The sequence below is a fragment of the Canis lupus genome, chromosome 14, assembly GCF_003254725.2.
Source record: "Canis lupus dingo isolate Sandy chromosome 14, ASM325472v2, whole genome shotgun sequence".
Taxonomy (NCBI): domain Eukaryota; kingdom Metazoa; phylum Chordata; class Mammalia; order Carnivora; family Canidae; genus Canis; species Canis lupus.
In genome coordinates, this window is record NC_064256.1 from 3,427,806 (window position 1) to 3,452,900 (window position 25,095).

Consider the following 25,095-nt stretch of genomic DNA (forward strand, 5'->3'; position numbering starts at 1 on the left):
CCTCACCACCTACCTCTCTCAAGTAAGAAACCTCTGCTCTGGTCTTTGGTAATCACAAGTAGGGCATGTAGAGGGTAACATGCTTAGTCTCTAAACAAAGAAGACTGGACTGGATGATTTCTAAGGCCCTTTTTATTTACCACGTCCCAAATTGCATATGAGCTTCTGACCCTGCTGCCAGGTTTCAGGAGGAAGAGATGTGTTCCCAGAATCTCAAGCCAATTCTAAATCCATTCCCACGACGCATGCTCATACATTAGTTAAATTTGAGAAAGCTACAGTAAGATACTAGAGCTATGTTGTGGATAACACTGTTTGGCAGAGGTTTGCACTAAATGAGATTATTTCTCTGAGAAAATGCATTGAGTTCCAAACAACTAATAAATGAACCACACACATGCACTATAATCTATTCACAAGTATGAAACTATCCTGTTATGATGCTACTGGATACCCTGTTGCAGAAAAGCTTCAGAAAACAGGCAGTTTGGCAAATGACCGTGAACATGACTGAAAGATGCCCATGGACTATTATACAATGCATGTATACATTTTTATTTGACTTAAATGCATTTCTGGAACACATTCATGAGAAAAGCAAGGCCTTCTTATAACTTATTTTCCATTCATAAATTTAATGGCTTTTATTCCCCTGCCTAGATTTATTGCACTTTCTTTGACATAAAAAAAAAAAAAAAAAAAAAACACCACCACAACAACAACTTACCATTCAAAATATAACCTACACAGGGCTTCTGTAGTGCATCAGATTTTAACAGTGAATCATTATACTCATTTGTGGAGCATGGAGGAGGGAAACTCCCTGGTGCCTAAGACACAGGGTTATTTAGGTAAAAAACCCAAACATTATAATGGAATAGATAGCAGGTAAGCAAACACAAAGTAAACAAGGAATAGATATTTTGTGGGAAAAGGGCAAAAAGGATTTCTTCAGTTTATCTGATTATAAACTGCTACTATTTATATAGCAGTTTGTACTAAATACACTGGTTCTTAGAAGTTCCAAGTATTTGAGGTAGAAAGCTTCTAATCAGATATCATCTGAGACAAAGTATGGTGTCATGGAAGAGTCAGGAGACTTGGATTATCTTAGGCTCTGCTTCTACTTCTATTATCCTAGGTAAGTCACAAAGCTTATCTATACCTCTCAAGTTGAATATAGGGGCTAGACTAGGTGATTGCTCATCTTTTCATAGTCTCATTAATACAAATCTATAGGTTGAGCATAAGTTTGAGTGATGGGTTTCTCTTTCATAGGTTGCTACTCAGTTGTGGGGAAAAGCCAGCTTCAGATAATGATGAGATTAAATCCTTAATGGCTGTCCTGGCAAAGCTGGGTTGTCTGCCCATGATCATCATTTCTTCCAAGTGTGTTCTCAAGAACACTAACTCCAAAATCTACTTCTTGAATAACACGTTCATCGTTCAAGTAACCTTAAAAAAAGTTACATACACTATTTGCCTCTGGAAAGTCACAGTGAACCTTGTGTATCAGAGGCTCTGAGAAGTTCTGCAATAAACAGTTGCTTATTTTAATATCAGGCAAACAAAAAAATGTATGACAGTTTTTGTGGTACTAAAAAGAATTTACTAAAATAGAGTTTCTTGGGAATGAGAACTGTATCTTAATTCACCTCTGGCTATGGCCCCAAGCACAGTATCTGAGATATAACAGTATTCACATTTTTTGAATAACTGGGTGACTGAACCTGGAAAAGCCTAGAACCTGGAAGAAAGGCTGATGTTCTTCTAACAGCTCAGGAAGCTCAAGTGAACAGTAAAATGTATTAGGAAAATGCAAATGTAAAAGTAAAGCATACAATAACAAAACAATAGCTTTCCAAGATGCCAAAAGAGTAAATTCAAGCCAGTACCTTCCATGGAATATTTTCCTTGAGAAGCAAGGAGGAAAACTAGAAACAAAATATACTTTGTGGGGCTTATGAAAATATTATGTTCCACAGAAGCTCAATCAACATTAGCTGATGTTTCCCAGCAGTGTCCAAAACTTATTTATTTATCCACTCAGATTCTCAATGCCTCAATTTCCCTGCCTATAAAACAAACAAATATTTACTGTAAAATAAAAGAGCAATCCATACTCTCTGAGGAGCTGGGAGGCTTACTTTCTGTTACAAGAGCATTTGGAAAAAGGCAGATGATAGATGGAGTATCAATCATCATCATCATCACAACTGCTATTGCAGTGATGAGGTTAGAAAGGCAGCAGGCCAGAACACCTGGGTGGCTCAGTGGTTGAATGTCTGCCTTCAGTCAGGGGCATGATCCTGGAGACCCAGGATCGAGTCCCACATCAGGCTTCCCACATGGAGCCCGCTTCTCCCTCCCCCTGTGTCTGCCTCTCTCTCTCTCTCTCTCTCTGTCTCTCATGAATAAATAAATAAAATCTTAAAAAAAAAAGAAACATATTTAAAAAAGAAGAAGAAGAAGAAAGGAAGAAAGAAAAGAAGAAAAGAAAGGCAGCAGGCCAACTCTCCCGGCTCCTGTGTTCTCTGTCACGGGAGATGTGTCCCTTTTATACCACCACACACTGCGCAGTTTCTTAGGGTATGGAAGAAAAGATGAGAATTGATTGCTAAAGCAATAAAAGTGAAGATAGCTAAGGTCCAGTGACCTGCATTAATAAAGATTTCCTCTTATAAACTATGGTAAATATTTCTGCCCACAAAGTATTTACAAATTAAATTATTTACTAGGAAGAGCCAAGATAGAATAGAATAGTTAAGAACAAAACAAAACACAATATGGTACAGGTCGGGGCTTTGAAGAGTTGGGAGAGGGAAAAAAAAAAATGTTTGATTAGCATCTTGGCTGTATACCACAGGTTCCTAATCCATCAGTTTGTAAATTACTTGAGCACAGGGGCTGTGGCAATCACTCTTACATCCCTCGTGACTGGAATAGTGTCTGGAATACATTACACAGTAAGGAGAGGTTGAAGGAATGGATGCAGGAACACTCATACCTCAGTGTTTCATCAAGTAATAATGAAAACATAACCGGCTACGTAAAGGCTGATGCTAATGGTTCAGTCATTTGTAAAAGGCTATAAAAGAAAATTTTAAATGTTTTTACCCTCACAGCATAAGCTTTAGAAATAGGAAAAGAGGGGAGAAAAACACCCCCCAGCATCTGTACACTCTACGTAATGTCCACCCGCTTAATGTATGACACAGCTATCAATCTGTACACCAGTCACTCCAATCCATTCTGGAGAAAAATCATTGCTTCCACCATAATACACTAAAACAAATTTATAAATGTTAATAAAATTTTTAAAAGGTCAGGTCACAACTTCCTGTAACACATGTTAGGGGGAACCTAAAACATCTCAGTATCAGGTCATTGGCAGGACAGCTATGACATTAAAGAATGGAGAAAATGGAATTTTTTCTCTTTTAAAATTAGTTAGCCAGCACATCCGTCTGTTTCCCCCTGGCTGTCTGGTATGCAGCAAGCACTGTAACAGGGGAAATTTATTGAAACAAACCATTAAATCAATATGGCAGAGCACTCCACTTTATAAGGGGCTATAAAAGTCATGCATGTGGGAAAGCTGAAGGAAACAAACTGACACTGAAAATAAGAACAAAAATATTTTTAAAAAAGTAAATTGACGCCTAGAATTTATAAATTTAATAGATCAGGGGGCAAAATCAGGGTCCTGAAATGTGCCTTATGATCCTTTCTTCCTAGGCTAAAATTAGAGCTAGCTCTCTTATTCAAGAAACTAGCATGAAAATGACAAACAAAAGTGAGGGTTCTGGCTGAATTATCAGAAATTACTTTGGAAGAAGGTAATAAAACTGGATTTACAGAAAAGAGTCATACCACGGTTTTATTTAGTAACAAATGGAGATGCTATTCTTTTGTAGATCATCCATGGAGATTCAGAGGGCAGGGAAATACATTGTCAAATAATCCTGCTGTAGAGTAAAATGTGTCCTGAATATCTGAGAAGCAAACGGTGAAAATACAGTACGTGTAGGTCATACTGACATTGTGATTAAAAATAATACACATACATATATGAAATATATATATAAGAGATACATTTATAATGTAAAACCTGGGGTTTCCAAGAGTTGGCCATACATACATATATAACCCAATTATAAATTTAAAGAATATACTAGCAAGATTGCTTTTGGAATACTTAGAAACCCCTTAGTCCTACAATTGAAAGGAGTCATAGGGATCCCTGGGTGGCGCAGCGGTTTGGCACCTGCCTTTGGCCCAGGGCGCGATCCTGGAGACCCGGGATCGAATCCCACATCGGGCTCCCGGTGCATGGAGCCTGCTTCTCCCTCTGCCTGTGTCTCTGCCTCTCTCTCTCTCTCTGTAACTATCATGAATAAATAAAAATTAAAAAAAAAAATTTAAAAAAAAAAAGAAAGGAGTCATAGAGATCAACTGGTCTAATCTCCACAATGGCATCATTAACTTAAATGTTTACAGTAGTTATAAAACATATTTATACATAGGTATTTGATCCTTGAAATAGTCACATGCAATACAAGAAGTTAACTGATTGACCCAAAACTACTCAGCTGACCATGTGAAAGTCAAAAGGGTTCAGAAGGATGTCTAAGGTCAACAAGCTCTTTGCTTAAATTCAGAATGGGAAAGGAATCCACAGAAAATAAAATCAATCACTATAATAAAGGCATAAGAGCCTATAAGTAAAAATAACAAGCAACTAAAAAAATCACTTTTACAACCTGCATGACAACGTATATGCCACAGAAAAGGAAACAAATGAACCACACCAGCTTGCTACTGAAGATAAAGAGCGCTGCATTTCTATTTAATACAGCAGAGTCCCCATCACTGTACAATGACAACAGCGTAAGCATCTTCTACAGTCAAAATGCATGTGCTTCCAAAAAGGAAAAAGGAAAAACAAAAATACCATAAAAACCACCTCGAGCCTGGCCTGCAGGCTGTTTCTTTGCATTTTTGTATGTGATTCGATTTTGGGTTTTTTTCATTACTATTATCAAAAAGAAGGAAAAATCCCCACCTTGCATGGCAGCAGAGCCTCCAGAGACCCATTTTGTCACAGGCCATTAGTGTTCATCATTACACAGCTTAATGCAGTTGTCTGTTCCCTTTAGTGAACTCTGCATAGATTTATCTTCAGCTAATGCAGCAGAGGCTAAGGGAAACTACAAAGGTCTCTGAGTTTGTTTGCCTTTATGGGATAGCATTTTGAAATTGTTCTGGGCCAAAGGACTCTACAGAGTTGGAGAAGGTAATATGTGCTTCTTCCCTCTACACTGGCTGTCTAACGGGCAATGTTTACTCACCGGAAAAAAGATCTGGGCACTCAGAGGCACCTCTGTTCAGAGGCAGAGTACTCTTCTCTTGGCACTGTTGCTCAGAAATCAAGAAAAAATTTGTATTCACACACACACACACACACACACACACACACACACACACAAACACACGTATGTGCATACCCTGAACTCCGTAACTGTATTTGAGGCTCTGAAACTTTATTCATTCATTCAACAAACATGAATTGAGGGCTTACTCTGTTGAACACTGTTCTAAGTGACAGGGAAACAACAGGGAACCAAGCAGACAAAATCCCTACCCTGATGCAACTTGTGTTCTCAGTGGGGAATGTGGGAGAGTGGGGGAGACAGTCTAGAAAGACAGGTACAAGGTTAAGTAGGCAAATGGTGACAATGGAAATGCGGTGAGGGGCAGACAACTTACAATTCTAAATTGGACACCCAATAAAATCCTTAAAAAGCAAAAACAAAAATGACTGGGTAACTCAGTGGTTGAGTGTCTGCCTTTGGCTCAGGTCATGATCGTGGGGTCCTGGGATTGAGTCCCACATTAGGTTCCCCACAGGAAGCCTGCTTCTCCCTCTGCCTATGTCTCTGCCTCTCTGTGTTTCTCATGAATAAGTAAATAAAATCTTTAAAATAGATAGATAGATAGATAGATAGATAGATAGATAGATAGATAGATAGATAGATAGACAGACAGATAGGACAGCCATGGAAAGTCTCACTAGGACGGTACAGTTCGAGAACAGCCTTGAAGGTATTAAGGTAGTGACTCACAGGCTATCTGATGGGAGAACAGCAGCCTTGTTCAAAGGCTTGAGGAGAAGTTAAAGGAGAATAGCGTGGTTGGAGCAAAGTGATCTATGGAGAGGCCTGCAGACAACGCACTCCACAACACCCGGTAGGGGCAGATCATGCAGGGTCTTTGAAGCCACCGAAAAGAATTGTGGCTTGTCCTCTGCATGAATTGTTATCGCAGAATTCTGGACCCCCAAGTTTAGATGGCATAACTTATATTTAAACAGAATTGCTAGGGCTAAAAGGGAAGAGAACCTGAGACAGTCAGGAGCGGAATTCCAACAACCAGGCCAGAGGTGACAGTGGCACAGACAAGGATTTTAATTATGAAGGTGGTAGCAATGGTTATAGATTCTGGGGACTATTTTTGGAAAAGTCCAAAGGATGTGCTGAGAGATTATTTCTGGGGGGTGTGAGAAGAAGAGCAGGCTCCTAGGCTTTGGGTCTGAGTAATTGGCTCCTACTGCATTCTACTCAAAAGTGCCATTTCCTACCCAAGGGCAGTAGTTGGTGAACAGATGGTACAGAATACTGCGATCTTGTTTTGGGACATTTTAAATTGGAGACTCCTATGTGACATAGAAGCCGAAGTATGGGGCAGCCTGGGTGGCCCAGTGGTTTAGCGCCACCTTCAGTCCAGGGCGTGATCCTGGAGACCCGGGTTCGAGTCCCACATCAGGCTCCCTGCATGGAGCCTGCTTCTCCCTCTGCCTGTGTCTCTGCCTCTCTCTCTCTCTCTCTCTCTGTCATGAATAAATAAATAAAATCTTTAAAAAAAAAAAAAAAAGAAGAAGAAGAAGCCGAAGTTTGAGGTAAGCCAAGAAACAGAGGCTTTCCGGCTGTCCAGGCTAGAGATGCGAATCTGGGAGTCACGGGCTCAAGATTGGTTTGAAAGTCCTAAGATTGGCTGAGATCACCAGGAAAGTGAGAGTGGCCGAGAACAGAACCCCGGGTGCTCCAGGCTGAGAGGTCAGGGAGGTGAGGGGGACACTCACGAGGAGGGAAGCGAGCAGAAGCTGGGAGGAAGAGGTGGACAGAAGCTTCACCCAATACTGTAGTTTTAATGGTGTGTCGAAAGAGCCAGTGACAAGAACAGGGATGCTCAGTGCTGACCAGCAGGAAGAGCAGAGACCAGGAGACAATGTACAGGAAGAGAAAATGGGGGTTCTATCTGTTCTCTGCCATTCCTTCCTTTGTTTCAACTTTTCCATTGAAGGAAAAACAAGAAGAAATTAGCCTTATCCCTTATGCATGCTGTATTTATGAAAACTGACCATGCCTGTAATATATTTGGAGATCTTAGTAAAAAGCACAGGGAATCTCTCTCCCACCAGAGCCCAGGAAGACCCCAATCACATCACCTGCTGCCATTGGCCTACTGCTGCTCTGACTGCATCTTTTCCAGGCAAGACCAAGACATTCTGACCTGCTGCTGCTGTTCTCAGTATGCAAGACGCTCTGCTTCTTCACCCCCTTTGTTTTCTATATGGGTTTACTGATATATTTTGAAGGCAAAAGAACTGGGACAGAAAGGGAGTGCCATATAGTTCTCATTTGTTAAACACTCTGCAGAAAACTCTTATCTTCAATTAAGTAGTGCTCTTGAACATGACATCCAAGGATCATGATTGAGTAAACAAGTCCAAAGCTGCAAAAATGAGCAACATATTAAGGTATGATTAAATACTGCACTCAAAATTGCTCTACTAGAAGCTCCCAGAGACACATAATCGCTCTAATAATTTCTCTTCTTGATTTTTCTGCAGCTTTTAATAATTCTCTCCTTCTATAAAGCCTCTTGCATCATTTCCATAACTGGCTTTACTTCTGTGTCCTCTGCTGTCTCATCACTTCCCTCGTCCTCTTTATAGGGAGTGTTCCAAGATTAAACTGACCTCGGCTTTCAACTCAATTCAAGGCTTAAAAATCCCCTCTATGCACAAACTACAGGGATTAAGAGCTTGGATTTAAACATCATCAAGATTTGCACTGAAACCTCACTGTAACAATTACTAGTTGTGTGACCTATGGCAAACCATAAAAATCTTTCCTGTGCCAGTTTCCTCATCTGTAAAATGTGGATATGCAAACTACCTGCTTTATGGTGCTCTGTGAAGGTTTAATGAACTAATCCACATAAGGCTCAACATCAAGACTGCCACATATTAAGCATGCAAAAAATGTTGAATATTATGATGATTCTCAAATATAAATTCCTAGCTCCAGCTTCTCTTTATTTCAAGTGCACTTTCTACTGCCTACTTAGAATTAGTCATTTGAATCCCTCAAACTCTCTGTGAACCAAAGACAAAATAATTTAGGATATGTAGATTAAAGAAAATCTACTGTTGTATCATTAGTAAGTTAATTACAGCAAATCATTCAATAAATGTTAGCCTAAAGAGAGCGATGAATAAAATGGCATTTCAGTATTGGAAACCTAACTTGAAATAAAGACAGTGTCTAGAAAGTATTTAGCCTATGCCTCCTACAATGCTGTTCTGTTGCATCTTCTTTGCTGCATCAGCTCAAGTTTCATTGTCACAATTTTTACTAATAAAATATGTTTATTTAATCAATCATCCTCTCCCAAGACTAAAGTTACAGGTCTAGAAAACATCTTAGGGAACTTTAGAATACCATGATTCTGAGGCATTTTCCTCTTAAAACAAAACAAAAACAAAAACACAACCTTCTACTGTTAATGTATGCTCAATAACAAATCATTTCCATTTAAATCTTTTTTCCTGGGGTTCCTGGGTGGGTCAGTCAAGTGGCCAACTCTTGATTTTGGCTCAGGTCAAGATCTCAGGGTCATGGAATCAAGGCCCGCATCAGGCTCTGCACTCAGCAGGGAGTCTGTTTGGGATTCTCTCTCTTCCTCTCCCTCTGCCCCTACCCACTTGTTCATTCTCTCTCTCTCAAATAAATAAATAAATAAATAAATAAATAAATAAAATCTTTTAAAAATATTTTATCTTATTATCCTAAGAGTCGTTAGGTAGTACTAAGAGAGGACACTGCACACCCACCCACAGTTGTCCTGTTGTCACCTGGGAAAAGCACTCCAAACTCCTGCTGGATACATAGCTCACTGCTTATTTTTAACAGGAGACTCTATTTGTTGTCACACCTAAATTGGCCAATAATCTTTTCTGAAATATAGATTCTCACTGCCATCAAACTTCTTTTATTTCACAAATATATAGCCCCTTATCATAAACACTTGATAAAATATAACCGCAGGGCCAGTAAAACGTGTATTTTACCATTTCTGAATGCACTTCCTATATACTTTATAGCTATAGACTTTTTACTTTTGCCCAGGAGGGGATGGGATGTCACTAGAGCTCAGGGTTTACAGGTGGTCACTAAAATGCACAGAATACCTCCTATATTGCTCCATGACCACACACAGTAAGATGTATATATGGTTCATGGTGATTTTGTGTTTCTTTCCCTCCAATGGCAGTTTTGTTTTTTTATTTAGGTAGACTTGACATACAATATTGTATTAGTTTCAGATGTACAACATCGTGATTTCACAATTATACACATTTATGCAGTGCTCACCACAGTAAGTGCAGTCACCACCTGTCACCACACAAAGTTAGTATCATTGACTATATTCTCTATGCTATACTTTTCATCCCCATGACTTATTTTATAACCGGATGCTTGCAACTCTCAAAGTGGGAAATGCCAGCACCTTACTCTTAGAATACAGAGCTGTTCTGCTTGTGTGAGGCAAGAGGGGCTGGGGAGAGTATTCAAGTACAGTGTGCTTACCCTCATCACCCCTCTCTTTCAGCTATCCCAACTGCCTATCCCTTTCCCTGAAAATGCCCTGGCTGGTTTGAATGGTGTGCTGGCTGGCAAACTTAAAGACAAATAGGAGTTCAAATTTTAAATTCACCATATGGTACTGTGTTCAATGACCTTGAGCAAAGCATTTTCTTTCTTTCTTGATTCCTGATTTTTAAGTTAAGTGATAGTTCTGAAAATTAAGGCAAGACATGAAAAGCTGGTGGTATACAACAAGTACTAATAAATAGCAGTTCCCAAGCACAGCCCAGTGCATCTACCCTTTTCATTAAACCCTGCACTCCATTTTACTGAAGTGTTTGTTGGGTATCCCCATGGAATTGAAGTGGCATTGGGTGTCTCCATGAAGTCATCAGAAAGAAAAAAGTTAAGAGAAGAATGGAGTGGGAGGAAAACACAAAATTGCACTCAAAGGTTTAATATTCTACAGATTGGAGGCTTTTAAAAATTTGCAGGGTTGCACCAGGTACATTCAGTGGGGAACATATGTTTTTCCATGGCTTATAGAGATCAACATAAAACAAAACCAATAGGCATTCAAGTGCTCCCAGCCTGTTATCAAGAGGTCTTTCACATAATGCAGCAGAAATGCTACCTCAGGGGGACAGGCATCTTTACCAGTATTCTTTCTCCTCTTCCATTTATTCTTTTAAAAAATTACTGCAGTCAACACAGGCAAGCAGCTGTCTCTCTACATCTCAGCATTACCTAGCTCCCAGCAGTAGTTTTCACATACTCACCTCTGCTTGGAAAATACTCAATAAAGAAATGAGTGGAAACAAATTAGTCATTCTGCAGTCTATTGATTAAGCCCCATTAAATCAGGGTCACATTGGGTGCGCTTTGGGGGGAGAGAAGCAATCAAATTGAGGGCTGCAAAAAAAATTAATGAAAACACACTCAGAAGTTTCAGTCCTTTTTACCTTGTTATTAACATTCAGGCTGTGAGTCCTGAACATACGGCCCAAGGGCCCTAATGAACCCTACGACCAGGAAAGGGGAAGTGTGTTATTAAGGAATTACACTGAAGGTTGGTGCTCGCTTCTGCTTCTTGAATTTTACTGAAATGCATGCTGGTAAAAGAAGACGCCTAGAGTGGAACGTGGTTCAGGCACATCCTACTTCTCTCTGGAAAAATCCATGTCCTTGAAGGGCTGCTAAAAAAGTAAATTGCTGTTTCTCCATCTGGAAGAAAGCGAGGAGGATTTTTCAGGAGGATTTTTCTGGATCCCAAGCCACAGAAAGCTTATGTAATAGCAAGAACAGGAATGTGGCCGCTGGCCTTTTCTGAAGCGTAGCACCACATGAGAAGTCAGTGAGACCACGTGATCCCAACAGGCTGCCATGTTTAGGAATCACCTGGAGAATTTGTTTAAAATGCTGATTCCATATGCTGTGCCCAGAGTTCTGAATCAGCAGGTCCAAAGTAAAGAGTAAGGATCCACATTTTTAAAAAGTTCCTTTGCTGATTTTGATACAGGTTGTTCTTGGAACACATTTTTACAAACACTGTAAAAGTGTAATATAGAACCAAAATAAGTAATAATTTTGACTGGTGGCGGGCAGGAGGGATAGGGGGAAGGACAAAGAGATTCAAGTAACAAAACCAGTCTTCTCTCCTTGGAAGCAGGCTAGATGACAAGCCCCTTTGAGCATCCTCAGTACAAATTCACTTTGGGAATAAATGAGTCAGTGTTCTTGAGTTGTATAAGAGTTACCATTAATTGAGTACCTATGTAATCCTCAATGATTCTATGAAATGGATACTACTACTATAGCCTCATGAGAAAATTAAAGAAACCAAGATGAAACAACCTGCCCAATGTAACACAATCAAAGAATTGTGGAGCTAAGTCTACCTTACACAATAGTCCTATCCACTATGGGTAGATAATGGCAAATGACTGGAAGGCATTTCTCCTAAGAGGAGACACCACAGCTACCTCTGTCCTGGAGAAACTAGCCCAAATAATGGCATTTTCTCCTATTTATCTGAACCACAAAAACCATTTCCCTGAATTCCAGATCTCTTTACCTGGACACAGGACAGATTAATTTTTACCCTGCTAGAGTTCTGTAAGACTCTTAAAATATACTGGGAGGGGAGAGGCCCATCAACACTTGGTTGTACTTTCAAGGAAGAGCAAGGGCTTAATGACCAAACAAGTTCATACCAACACAATCTGGTGCTGGTAATACAGAATCACTGACCTTGACAGTCAAGGTCTTAGACTCACATTAAGTATTCATGGATGTATGTTGGGACGGGGGGATCTCTCTGTCTCTCTCCCTTCTTCTCTTCCTCCCTATCCCTTACTGCCTTTGCGTATGACATATTCTCTGATAGGAAAGTTCCCCCTAATCTTGAGCATAACTCATCCTGCAGGTCTTAGTGGAGACATTGCTTATGTTATTATAAGGACATCAGTGACCCTTACAGGCTGTCTCTACTGTATTCTCTCACTCTTTGTGGCACTTAACTGCTTTCTTTGGGAATGCTTATCCAACTCCCACACCCCCACCCACCCTAGCCTCTAAACACACAAGGGCTGGGAGTGTTATTCATGTCTGTTTTACTCCCTATTGCCTTGTATAGGACCAAACACAAGTCTCCCTGTAGCAATAAGAAGTGGCTAAAAGCAATGACTTGATTTCTTTTGAAAGCACAGACCAATGCAAACCATTAAAAGAATAATAAAATAAGACCCACATCTCTTGGCTCCAAATTTTTCCATGTCACCTCAGTAACTGATTCAATTATCTTCCAAAACTGATTCCACAATCAACCAAGCAGGATCCACACTGATTTGTAAAATAGTATTGCAACTCTGGTTAGATGAGAAACTGAAAAAATACACCTTTCCAAAATAATATGCTCAGTAAATTGAAGATCATTTCTACTTAAACTACGATTTATAACTAAAAGTATAATAATTCTTTTTAGCGAAAGTATATTTTCAAATTTGGAACATCACTGAAATTTAATTCTGTCAAAGCAGTTGGGATAGATTAACAGAATTTCCAATGATGTTTAAGATCCATGCTAAAGATTATGTTCTTACTTAATAAAACTCTATTCTCAGTAACAAAATCCTAAGAACTTAATAGCTATAATGTTGGTCTCTTGGGGCATCTGGGTGGCTCAGATGGTTAAGCGCCTGCTTTTGACTTGGGTCATGATCTCCAGGTCCTGGGACTGAGCCCCACATTGGGCTCCCTGCTCAGTGGGGTGTCTGTTTCTCTCTTTCCCTCTGCCCTTCCCACCCTGTGTGCGTGCTCTCTCTCTTTCTCTTTCTCTCTCTCTCTCAAAGGAATAAGTAAAAAATCTTAAAAAAAAAATGGAGGGTCTCTTTTTGGTGGTGAATGTTAATTACGAACAAAAATAGACTAATATTGATTTTCTTGTACTGGACTTAAGTTAAAAAGTGAGAAGTTATCAGCAACAATCATCATGCAGGTGGCATGACTTTTTTCTTTTTGTTTTTATTTTTTAAATCATGCTTCAGTTCCCAAAGAAATACTATTTGATCTTACTACACTGAGATCACACACACACACACACACACACACACACACACACACACACAAAACCCCACAAATACTATCTGCCACTTCTGATGACCTCTCTGCCTGTCTTCTTATCTTCACAAGACATGTTAGATTAGATGAATGTGGATTTTTCCTAAGTGTCATTTATTCTTTGAAATGCTCTTCTGAATTCTTTTCACATCAAATCCCCAAATCAGATATTCTTCTCTGCCCCCAGGAATTAATTCTTAGACCTGAATGTCAAAAATAAAATACAGGCAGGTGCGCCTAGGTGATTCAGTCGGTTGAGTGTCTGCCTTCGGCTCAGGTCATGATCCCGGGGCTCTGGGATAGAGCACCGCATCAGGCTCCCTGCTCAGTGGGGAGCCTACTTCCCGTGGCCCCCACCCACCCACTGCCTACAACTCACCCTGCTTGTGTTCCTTCTGTCAAATAAATAAAATCTTTAAAAAAAATACAGACAAATATCATACAAAATATTAAAAGAAGTCACTATAAACCTGTACTATATCATTGCACAGAACTGCAGTTGATGTTAATTTACTGGACCACATCCTATATCGAGAGTCAGGCTAGGCTCAATTCGTTCTAATCACTGCAACCCTTATTATTTGGGGGGTTGTTTCTGCTAAAGATGGAAACATTTTCATGCAAGTAGCTGCCTACCTCTTTATTCTGCTAGGGTTCACCACAGCACTCACTTGATTTGTTTAATGTAAATGTGTCTGTGATGGGTAATTTTATCTATATTCTGCTACAACTTCACTTACAGCATTATTCTAATTAATGGGTCATTCATCATTTTACTAGAGCTGTTTTATATCGGAGGAGGTTACTGTTACCTTCATAGTAGTTTCAGAATTTGAAAATCATTCTCACTTCTTCAGTCACATACTTTGGATATTGTTACAAGACAAAATTCATTTTCCATTTCTTCCTATCACTGGCAGAAGAGAAATGACAGTTTTGCCATTAAAGCTTATAATTTAGGGATCCCTGGGTGGCTCAGCAGTTTAGTGCCTGCCTTCAGCCCAGGGCATGATCTCAGAGACCTGGGATTGAGTCCTGTGTCAGGTACTCTGCATGGAGCCAGCTTCTCTCTGCCTGTGTCTCTGCCTCTCTCTCCCTGTGTCTCTCATAAATAAAATTTAAATTAAAAAAAAAGCTTAAAATTTAGCCCTTAAGAACTTATTAAGTGTAAGCAATCTTTCCCGAAGTCCCCCCATACTACAAACACTATGGTGGAGGCAATATATCCCGTTACTTTACTGTGAATGAGCCCTGAGAAATGGGAAAAAGAAAGACAGACTACTGCTTAGGCCAGGACTGAGGAAAGAGGGCAGGGACAGATATTACACACACACACACATGCCTCCCCCCAAATGCTAAGCCCCCAAATGCTAAGGCCTCTTCGATCGTCTAAAAATGGCAATCCATTTAACTATCAATTTTCAATTTCTATGACAACCTCTACAAACATCAATTATTGAGACGTTGCTGTTTCAAGTACAAGTTTAAGTAATCTATGTACATTGGCTCATCTTCTAACAATCCCAACAAAGTCCATGGTATTATTCTTATATTACAGATGAAGAAATTGAGACTTCTGGAAGTTCAGTGACTAAAATGGGAATGGAGTCTAGACTGGTTTGACTCCAACACCTGAATGTCGATTGCATTTCTTCAGGGCTAAACAACTTCTCTCAAAGCTCTCAGCAACCTAATGAACTTAAGACACTGCTTTAAATTCCTACTAAGGCATATTCTTTCATGCAGAATTGATTTTTATAAACCCTTATTCACATATGCATAGAATCAGTCCTGGAATGACATGGATGGCCCAGTGCACTAGCTGATTTCTTATTAAGGAAAAACTCCATATATTAGAAACCCTGTTTTATGAGTCCCAAAGGGGGAAAAATACATAAAATCTAGGAGGAAACTCATTTCTTCCCATGACTGCCTGTATCTTTCCTGACAAGGTTTCTTTGTTATAATTAGACTTCCTCATCTCCTATTCCTCCAGCCCCGGATTCTCTGCTGTCCTGGACACTCTCACACCATGCAATTATAAGAACAAAGTGCTATGGACAGAGAACACATCATTTTCACATATTTCTACTGTTTCCACTTCAATTTCTGCTGTGCAGTTCAGAAACAAAAGTTGTTTGAAAAGTGATAACGAGAATGCTCATAAAGTCAGGCTTCCTCTTTCTTATCTGTCCAGAGAGAAGAAAATGGAGTTTTACAGGGAAGAAAATGCAGGCTATACAGGGAAAAGTATTTGCTAAGCTTTGGAGAGTTTACAAGAAGAGGATGTTTGCAGAGCTGAAGACCCAGAGAAAATAAAAAGATTAGAGAAGGTATTTACCCTGTTAACCTGCCAGAAAGTCAATGTTCTAAAAGGTAAACGTACTGCTACTGAAGGGGTTCAGAACAAGTCTTGTGCTCCAAAATGCACCATTTGGGCATGTGGACTATTTTGAGCTGAAGGCAGTCAACACCCAACAGATTCAAGAAAAACTTTTATCCCTCCCTTAATCTATTTAATTAAAAAAAAATTTAGATAGGAGGCTTTGACCAGAAACAGAGCTAATTACCAAAAGCTCACTTTTTACCTATCTATATAGCATGACAAACATCTAATTACCAAACATCTGCTCTTATCAACCTGTGAATCATCCCCTCCTTCCCCTTTGAAACTCCTAACCCCTTCCTGAGCTCAGAATGGCATATAAGCCTCAACTGCCCAGCTTTCCCTTGGGTCTCATATTCATGTAGGGTCCCATATGTATTTAATTCATATTTTTCTCCAGTAATAGGTCTTATGTTAATTTAATAGACCAGCTAAGTAGTCTGGAAGGGAAGAAGGAGATTTTTTTTCCTCTTCAATATCATGTGTGTGAGGAAAGGCAAAATAGTGCAAAATAGTACAGTACAGTTTTGTATACCCTTTAAAAAATTACTCTGAGATACTCTTTTATAAATAAAAAGGTGTCTTGATACAGTAAGTATTTTCAGCTGTAATCGGCAAACACATTGAGAACTATTTCACAATAGTAAAGTGCAAAGGTTTGCCTTGACCTTTAGGGGGGAAAAAAACTTCTGAAAGTGGAATTATGGTTTTGGATTCCAAGCCAAATCAATGTAACAGAAAACAATATCTATGTACAAATATAAAAATTATTAAGACTAATAATGTTCTCCTTCCCCTCTGAAGTTTCATTGGAATGCACCCTCAGGCCCATCAAAATCTACAGGAAAAAGCTATACATGGAAGCAAATATATAAGTTTAAGGTCTCAAAATCCTTGAAGGACACATTCTCACTTAGCGAGTGCTAATGTTGCTCTCTTCCTACAATTTTCCCTAATTAGAAAACAGTAAAGTATTGCCATTGCCATTGTTATTTGTAGTTTTGAATTCCTATAATTTCTGGTTCTAGAGATTTTTACTGTTTCTCTTCTTTTCTACCAGGAAAAGGCAGTGTTAACATTTATGTCCAAAAAGGGTCTACTTTAATAGTGTCTGGCCTATAAATTTTTAGAATATTGCTACAAAAGCATTAAAGCTATTTTCATTTTTATATCTCTATGTAAAAAAGGAGCATTGTGAACAAGAGTTTTGAGAATGGAAAAAAGTCAAAATTCCACAATAAAACAGTAAAAACAGCCAATTGTTTTGAGGCTGACAAAACAAGGTGGCCACACAAGGCCCTTGACCTTGGGGCTGCTATCCATCCTCAGCTGCCCTGCTGTATCCAATTCTCTCTTACTAGGTTGGTCTTTTCTGTGAACCTAGACTCATTCTTTCCCCCACTGTTCTTCTTTTTGGATCCATGTCACTCTTTTCTTTCTCCTTTACTTGGTTTCCTTTCGCCATTCACCACTCCTTCCTTTTGCTCCATTCTGTCTGTTAAAGTGGCTTAAATGGAACTGAAATGTTTTAAACATTTTTATGCTTAATAAATAAAGCACTAAAATCTCTATGTTAAATTAAATATCTTATATTTCTCTAAAAACAAAAAAGAAAAGAGAAGGAAAACTTTTTACCAGTATGTGGCCTTCAATTTATTTTTGGATAATTAAGAGGAAAAATGCTCTACCCCAACTCCTACTTACCTTCATTGAAAAGACTATACTTCTGGGGCAACTGGGTAGTTCAGCAGCTGAGCATCACCCTTTGGCTCAGGGCATGATCCTGGGTCTGGGGATTGAGTCCCACGTCAGGCTCCCTGTGAGGAGCCTGCTTCTCCCTCTGCCTGTTTCTTTGTCTCTCTGTGTGTCTCTCATGAATAAATAAATAAAATCTTAAAAAAAGAAAAGAAAGAAAAGAAAAGAAAAGAAAACGAAAAGAAAGAAAAGAAAAGAAAAGAAAAGAAAAAAAGAAAAGAAAAGAAAAGAAAAGAAAAGAAAAGAAAAGAAAAAAGAAAAGAAAGGAAAGGAAAGGAAAGGAAAAGACAAGACAAGACAAGACAAGACAGGACTTCTAAGGCTATTTGTGATAGTAATCATAATTCACATTTTTTCACAGATCAATTTTTAAAAAATACATCCTTATATCATAAGTACTTCCATGTTGGTAGCTTTTCATCTATAGTGAGAATATTTACTGTAGGTATCACAGGAAAAATGGCAGTTATAAGCTATCAACATCATAGCCAAATTACCTGGAAAAGAAAACCAACCAGCTTTTCTGTTTATCTCTAAGCTAATAATGAGAATCAATCTACCTGCCTCCTAGAATTCTGGAGTTACACAGTGAGGCCCTTGTGTGCAATTCTGATATCAGAAAGAAGTCCTCAGAGTAAATATTTAAAATCATCCTATTCAATGAACAAGCAATCTGTATCTTCATATTATGGTTTAATGCTATGAGGCTAATTCATACCAGAAGTGATCCAAAGCCTATTTCTACGAGAGTCAACAATCCTTTTCTTATGATAATGCAATAATTTTTCAGACTAATGACTCATGATGTTTTTCTGAAAATGTTCAATTCAAAATAAATATAGAATCTGTAGTGCTAAAAGATTATAGGTGTGGTTTTTTTTTTTCATTTTGTTTTGATTTTTAATTTTTGGAAGATGTATCATCCTTTTCCTCTAGATTTATTCAAGTTTGAATGAAAAGTTCCTGCTTCAGTTCAGAGCTTTGATCTTGGCTATGATGTCTTCCTTGGCCTAGACTCTAATGAGACTAAGTCTATGCATGCTGTCAATCTTCTACATCAAATGCTGGGAGTGAGGAGAAAGCAACTTTTTATTACAGAATTCTGAGGTCCCTCTTTGGGGAGAAAAAGGAAGAAATGTATAATACTTCTTTCAGTTTTTCTTCTTTCTCACAGGGGGAGAATACATACTTTGGACATATTCAAAGAACGTTTTACAGTTACAATAATATAATCAGTAAAGAAATTCCTTTCTCCCTTTTTTTCTTCCTTTAGGGACCTATAAGAAATGTCTACTACAGAAATGAAACTGATTAATCTCAATACTAAGAAATTTTTATTTATAAGCTAAGATGAACTTTTTTGTAATATAGGATAAAATAACCAGGAAAATAAGAATGTATCTGCTGGCTTTTCTCTCTCTTTGAATTTCTTCCCCTACAGTTATTTTACAGATTAGAGTTAATCCCCCCAAACAGCGAATATCCAGCAGGGTAGGTTACTGATTATATCTTACGATAAGAATACTACTCCCAATTTGGGCTTCAACACTTTGAGAAGAAGTGTCAGAATTCTTAGTATAAAGTCTTAACATATGGTTCATTTCCCTGTTCTAGGGCATAATTACTATAGTAAAGGACCTTGAAATGGCCACTCCATTAGTTTTAAGTGGTACTAATTAGGATTTATAATTTAGATTCTATGTAATACACAGAATCAAACACTGACTGTGTGAAGTTTTGGCTCTTCCTATAAGAAAACACCAATTTGAAAATTAAAAATAAGATTAGGTAGTCCTAAAGGGCACAATTTTCATTCTAGAAAGGAAATAAGCAACCTCAGGTTCCTGCCAGTGGGAGGAACAACTGGGTTTAAAGCCCCATTTCACAAATTAAATTCTGGCTGCATTTTTTAACACCAAGACTTTTTTTTTCCTTCACAGTGCCAAAAGTACATTCCAGAGCCAATGTTCTCAAGTGAAAACATACAGTATTTAGACAAGCAGTAATTCGCTAGTAATGTTTCCACATAATCATTTCACGCACGACTGCTAATCATGCCATGTGAGAGAAACCTCTAAACAAGGGGACGTATATATGGCCATAAAATTAAATTATCAAACTGATAAAGGAAAAATGGTCAAATAAAACACTGTTCTAAGCTCATTCAGAGTATTAATAAATTCTGTTTTGGACAGCTTTAGATATTTATGAAAGGGTACAAATCTAGAACATAACCTAGTCTTAGAAATATAAACACTTTTTTTCTCTTATTACTGAAATACATAACTAAGGAAGTGGTTCCCCAAGTAGTGATGTAATATTTAATAGGTCCCCATTCTGTCACTTATCATGACTTCCAAGGACTAAGCTCTTTAAGAATTTTTGAGATTCATTCCAACAGTGCTACCACCAGCCACACTCTCCCTCTTAGTACCTTCACAAGTTACTGATGGGCAGCAAGAGAGAGACCTCTGAACTACACCAGAGCTTCCAAGTGCATTCTCTTGCCTAGAAGCAAGGCACGACATTCAACTCAATTCCATTTTTCTCCTCTTGCTCAAAAGGAATGACAGAGACGGTAGTGATTGAAAGCATTAGTGGGTTTACACAGAGGAAAGCCAAGAGAAACACTTGGTACAGGCAGATCATGTCTTCCCTTCTTCAGAAACACAAATGAGCATGGAAGAAGTCAAAGTTATATATAATCTTTAGTGGTAAAAAAGTAGTAATGCTTCACACATGCAGGGTCTGGCAGAATATGGTACGGAGGCAGCTCATGAAAAGCTTAGCTATCAAATTAATTCCAGTTGGCTGGGATATAAACCCTGTCTTATATATTGAGAACTAGATGAAACATAACTAACTGTAATGATAAAGAGCGATGAAAGTGCTGCTGGAAAAATAATCACAAAGCTTCAGGTTTGTTTAATGATTTTGTCAATATGTGGAAAAGAGGAATTCCATGGAACCAGAAGAAATCTCAGGGGGATTCTGCAAACATTAGGAAGAAATTATGCGGAGGGTTTGCAATGCTAGTACTTTAAAAAGGGAAGGGTGGATTTTCTTTTATAATAATAAGCTCAAAAAATGCTAACCTAAACTTCAAAGCTTAAAATGATTTTTCCTTCATGAGTTGTAGGCTGAGAGCACACTACAAAAAAAAGTCTACTAAAGATTCACTGTAATCCATGGTAGAGAAGAAATCATTTCTCTTTCTTCCTAATATTTAAGGTACTTGATGGAAACGCACAGGTATTAAGAGAAATGAGCTAAAAAAAAAACCAAACTGTAAACATGTCCATTGTTTTCCTTTTATAAATTGCTCCTGGCATGGTTTCCCTACAACATCAGTTTTTAACTGCTCCTCAAACAAAATATTTAATCAGCGGTCTCACATTGTTTTTACAAAGCATAACCACTAAAAGAACAAATAAGTGAATTTTAAAAATTAATGAAGCTTCTGAATCAAACTGCTAATCATTTACTCAGTCTACCCAAATAAATACATAGATATGTCCATTCTTCTTCACAAAAGATTAAGGTTTAACAAATGGCCCAGGTTCCGTTAGAATGGTTTTCCTTCTCCTTTTTGGGGCCTCTACTATATCATTCTGGTCTAAATAAAAGACAAGGAATATATCATATACAGGAAGATATGTGTTTAAGGCCAATTCATAAATGCCATAAAGACTAAACATTTGAAAACATTCTACTTACATTATCTCATTGAAAAAAAAGGACCCGCAATGGCAGAAGTCATTTGAGAAATAAAGTAAAACCACAAAATATAGTGAAATGCAGTTTTTCAGATGATAATGCCAAGAGAGGACGTTTATAAAGACATTCCTGCAGGTAACATCATTCTTAAAAGTTTTTGTTTTACATCACACCAAGACCCAAAGCTAATATAAGAATCACAGTGTTCTATTTTAGAAAGTCAAGAGCCATCTCTTTCTTGAAATGGAGACATTTCTTATCTGTGTAGAGAAATTTACCTTTAAATAAATTAAATTACATTTTGGATGTATTTTGAAAATTTACCTTGGGTAAATTTATATAATAAAAGTCCTTACGTTATACAAGTATGACTAAATTAACCAGTTAAATTCATAAAGTTTTCTTCTAAATCAGACCAACTATTTTTAGATAATTATCTTTTAGAAGTAAGACGAAGAGAAGAGAACAGTGATTATGGTTAGACCACCATGAGAAAGCACTTTGAGGTTTTCATCTTGACCTGGCCTGTGATGTCTCTGGGACCCAGAACTGGTCAGATTGTCTTTCATCTAAAATTTTTTAAAGAGAAAAATGATTTATTCTAATCCAGCAGAGGAATGATGTTTATGAACTGCTTTTGGAGTGTCCTACTGAAATGCTATTCCTGACTCCAACAGCCCCGTTAGAGACACCATGAAAGAGACCTGGAATTTGAGAAAGAACCTTGTATTTTCAGGGTTTGAATGGAAAGTAGAAGGTAAGAGTGAAGGCTCTGGAGTATTTCTGCCTGGGCTCGAATCCCAGCCCCTCCATTTACAATAGTGTGGTCTTAGTCAATCCACTTCAACTCTCTATGCCTCAGTGAGGTTCCTCAGCTATAGGATGGGGAAAATAATAATACCTCCCACATAAAGTTGCAGCGAAGACTGAATTAGATAGTGGATGCTAAGCATTAAAAAACATAACTGGTGGGATCCCTGGGTGGCGCAGCGGTTTGGCGCCTGCCTTTGGCTCAGGGCGTGATCCTGGAGACCCAAGATCGAATCCCACATCGGGCTCCCAGTGCATGGAGCCTGCTTCTCCCTCTGCCTATGTCTCTGCTTCTCTCTCTCTCTCTGTGACTATCATAAATAAATAAATAAAAAAAAAAACATAACTGGGTATATTGCTAGTAGGGTTCAGAAATTTTAGTTTTATTATGATTTACTTGAGTTGACAGAGACTTTTACAACATAGAAACAGACTGTAAAAGTGAGACTCAGAAGGTACACTTAATACAATTCTATCCTGCATTAGCCCAACATTCCTGGGATTCAGGATGTTGCAAAACTATTACTTCTGCTCGTGTATATAATCGAAAACACAAGAATTCAAGGTGTATGCTCATTACAGTTTCTCCGTACAAACAGGAAACAATATTAATGTTGTAGAAATTCACCACTTGCATGGCATCAAACTTGGGTACCAAATTGGATGTGAGCAATGCAGGCGCCATCTCTAGGACTGCCTCCGAAACCTAGCTCCTTAAGGCTCTGGTGATCATTTTCCTGGAGTTTGCTGCAATAATGAGTCTAGACAGCCTGGATCCATTAAAGATCATGCCTGCTGTCTTTATGCATTCCCTCCAGTAATTCAATCATGTCTATTTGGGAGAGACTCTGAGTTTTCTTAGGGACATTCAAATACCCAGTTTCTTGAGGTACGCTAATATTTAAATTAAGGAGGGGATTTCTGATTGCATTAGAAATGCATCCATCTTCCCCTTCTTGTCTTTGCAGAGGGCATGCCACAGGCTTTGTCACAACCAAATGCAAATTTCTCCTAGGCTGGAAGTGCAAATTTTATTTTGAAGAGCAACATGCTTCATGCTCTGTAGTTATTCATCATCCACCAAATAAAATAATATCTGAAATATGTGTAGCACACAAATGTTTTTTTCCCTCAACTCCCAGGAAAATACACATGTGGATGTATCCCAAGAGTGGGCTTTCTGTAGAAGCGCTAAAGCCAATGACAAAATTCCTCTAACATTTACATCTGTAATGATTTTTCTTCTAGAGAGAAGAGGAAATATGGGGAAATTAGATTTTTGACAGCCTTTGTGATGTTTAGAAAGGTAGAAACATGTTTGCAAACTTCAAACCTGAGCGACTTGTTTTAGCGCCTTTTCTGACAAGGCAACATTAAGCAAATGTCTCACAGAGGAGGTTCCTCTGGTGTGTGTGTCTGGGCTCAAGGAGGAGAGGAGAGGTAGGGTTTCATGTGCTGTCATGGGAAATTAACAGTCTACCTTAAGGTGGTTTACAGACTATCATTTTTAATCAGACACAGGCAGCCCATCTGCTAACATAAGCATTCAAGAGAGCAAAATAAGCCACTTTCTAGTAAGAATCACATCCACTTAAGCAACTGTACCATAAAACATATTTGGAGATTTATCTTCATCATTTATTGCTTTGGGATACCAAAAGTAATCCCGAGAAGGAAGACTATGTACAAATCTGTTTAGGCAGCAATGACCCTGAGGCACACGGGGAGCATAAAACCAGAACCATGTATTGTGTATGGTCACCAAACAACTGGGGATCTATCCTCATTATCACGGTTCTGATGGGGAGAACTGTAAGACACCGCTGTCCATGAAAAGTTTACAGTATTCTCCTGGACATTTATAAGAACTCTCCACAGGGGCACCTAGGTGGTTCAGTGGTTGAGCGTCTGCTTTTGGCTCAGATCGTGGTCCCGGGGTCCTGGGATCCAGTCCCACATCAGGCTCCCTATGTGGAGCCTGCTTCTCCCTCTGCCTGTGTCTCTGCCTCTCTCTGTGTCTCAAGAATAAATAAAATATTTTTTTCTAAAAAAAGTTTACAGTATTAATTTACTCACCTAACATTTACGGAGAACCTAGTGTATGCTAGACATCAGCAAAGTTCTGGCTATGCAAATCCAATCAAAAAATGATCACTAACATCTTATGAGGAAGAAACATGAGAATCGAGAATAGCCCTCTTTAAATCAGCAAGGGTACAGAGGAAAGGGGTAAGAGAAAGGGTACAGAGAAGGGGTAAGAGACATGTCTGACAGGTATCCCAAAAAGATGCTGCTGAGGGATGAGTAGTAGAAAGTCACTAGGTAAAGGAAAAGGAAAGGCCACCAGGTAGAGAGAAAACATAGGCAAAGGAAGACAGGTGGGACAGAGAATTAAGGTTTGCACAACTTCAAAGAGCTTAGGATGGCAAAAAGAGACTATAGGAAGTATGTAAGAAAATGAAGGAAATGAGTTTTAAAAGACAGTTCTCCTATCCTGTTTTTCTCACCCACTTACTGACCAGAAAGAATCTGAGGGCCTAGATGTGGGAAGAGCCACAAAATGAAGGTGACCTGGACCCCCTCATCACCTTGTAGTACATCCCATGAAGAACCTTGGGCAGGCTCTCTTCATGCCTGGGTTCCAATCCAACATTGTGTAGAATGCAAGGATTTAGAGTCAGAAGCCATAGGTGTATGTCCTGCCTCCAATACCATGTTGCCTCGAAGAAGGAACTGAATGTTTGAGCCTTCAAACTATTTTTCAGGGCTGTGATGCTGACGGAATAAGACAATGTACTTGGAAGTTGCTATTTTAATGTTAGCTAGTTAATGCTATTATATAATTGATGTAACTCAAGTAAATGCATAGTCATAGTA

General features: G+C 38.6%; 1 protein-coding gene across 8 annotated transcripts in view; it reads right to left on the reverse strand.

Moving 5' to 3' along the window:
* EXOC4 (exocyst complex component 4) overlaps window positions 1-25,095 on the reverse strand; it is a 746,744-nt gene that overhangs the window by 373,538 nt on the left and 348,111 nt on the right. The window contains exon 11 of one of the 8 annotated variants that reach the window (XM_049093456.1): window positions 10,866-11,156. The exons of the other annotated variants lie outside the window; for them this stretch is intronic. Within the exon in view, the coding sequence (XP_048949413.1) occupies window positions 11,129-11,156 (28 nt within the window). The 3' untranslated portion in view covers window positions 10,866-11,128. Of the gene's footprint in view, window positions 1-10,865; window positions 11,157-25,095 lie in introns of those variants that run through there. 8 annotated transcript variants of the gene reach the window in all.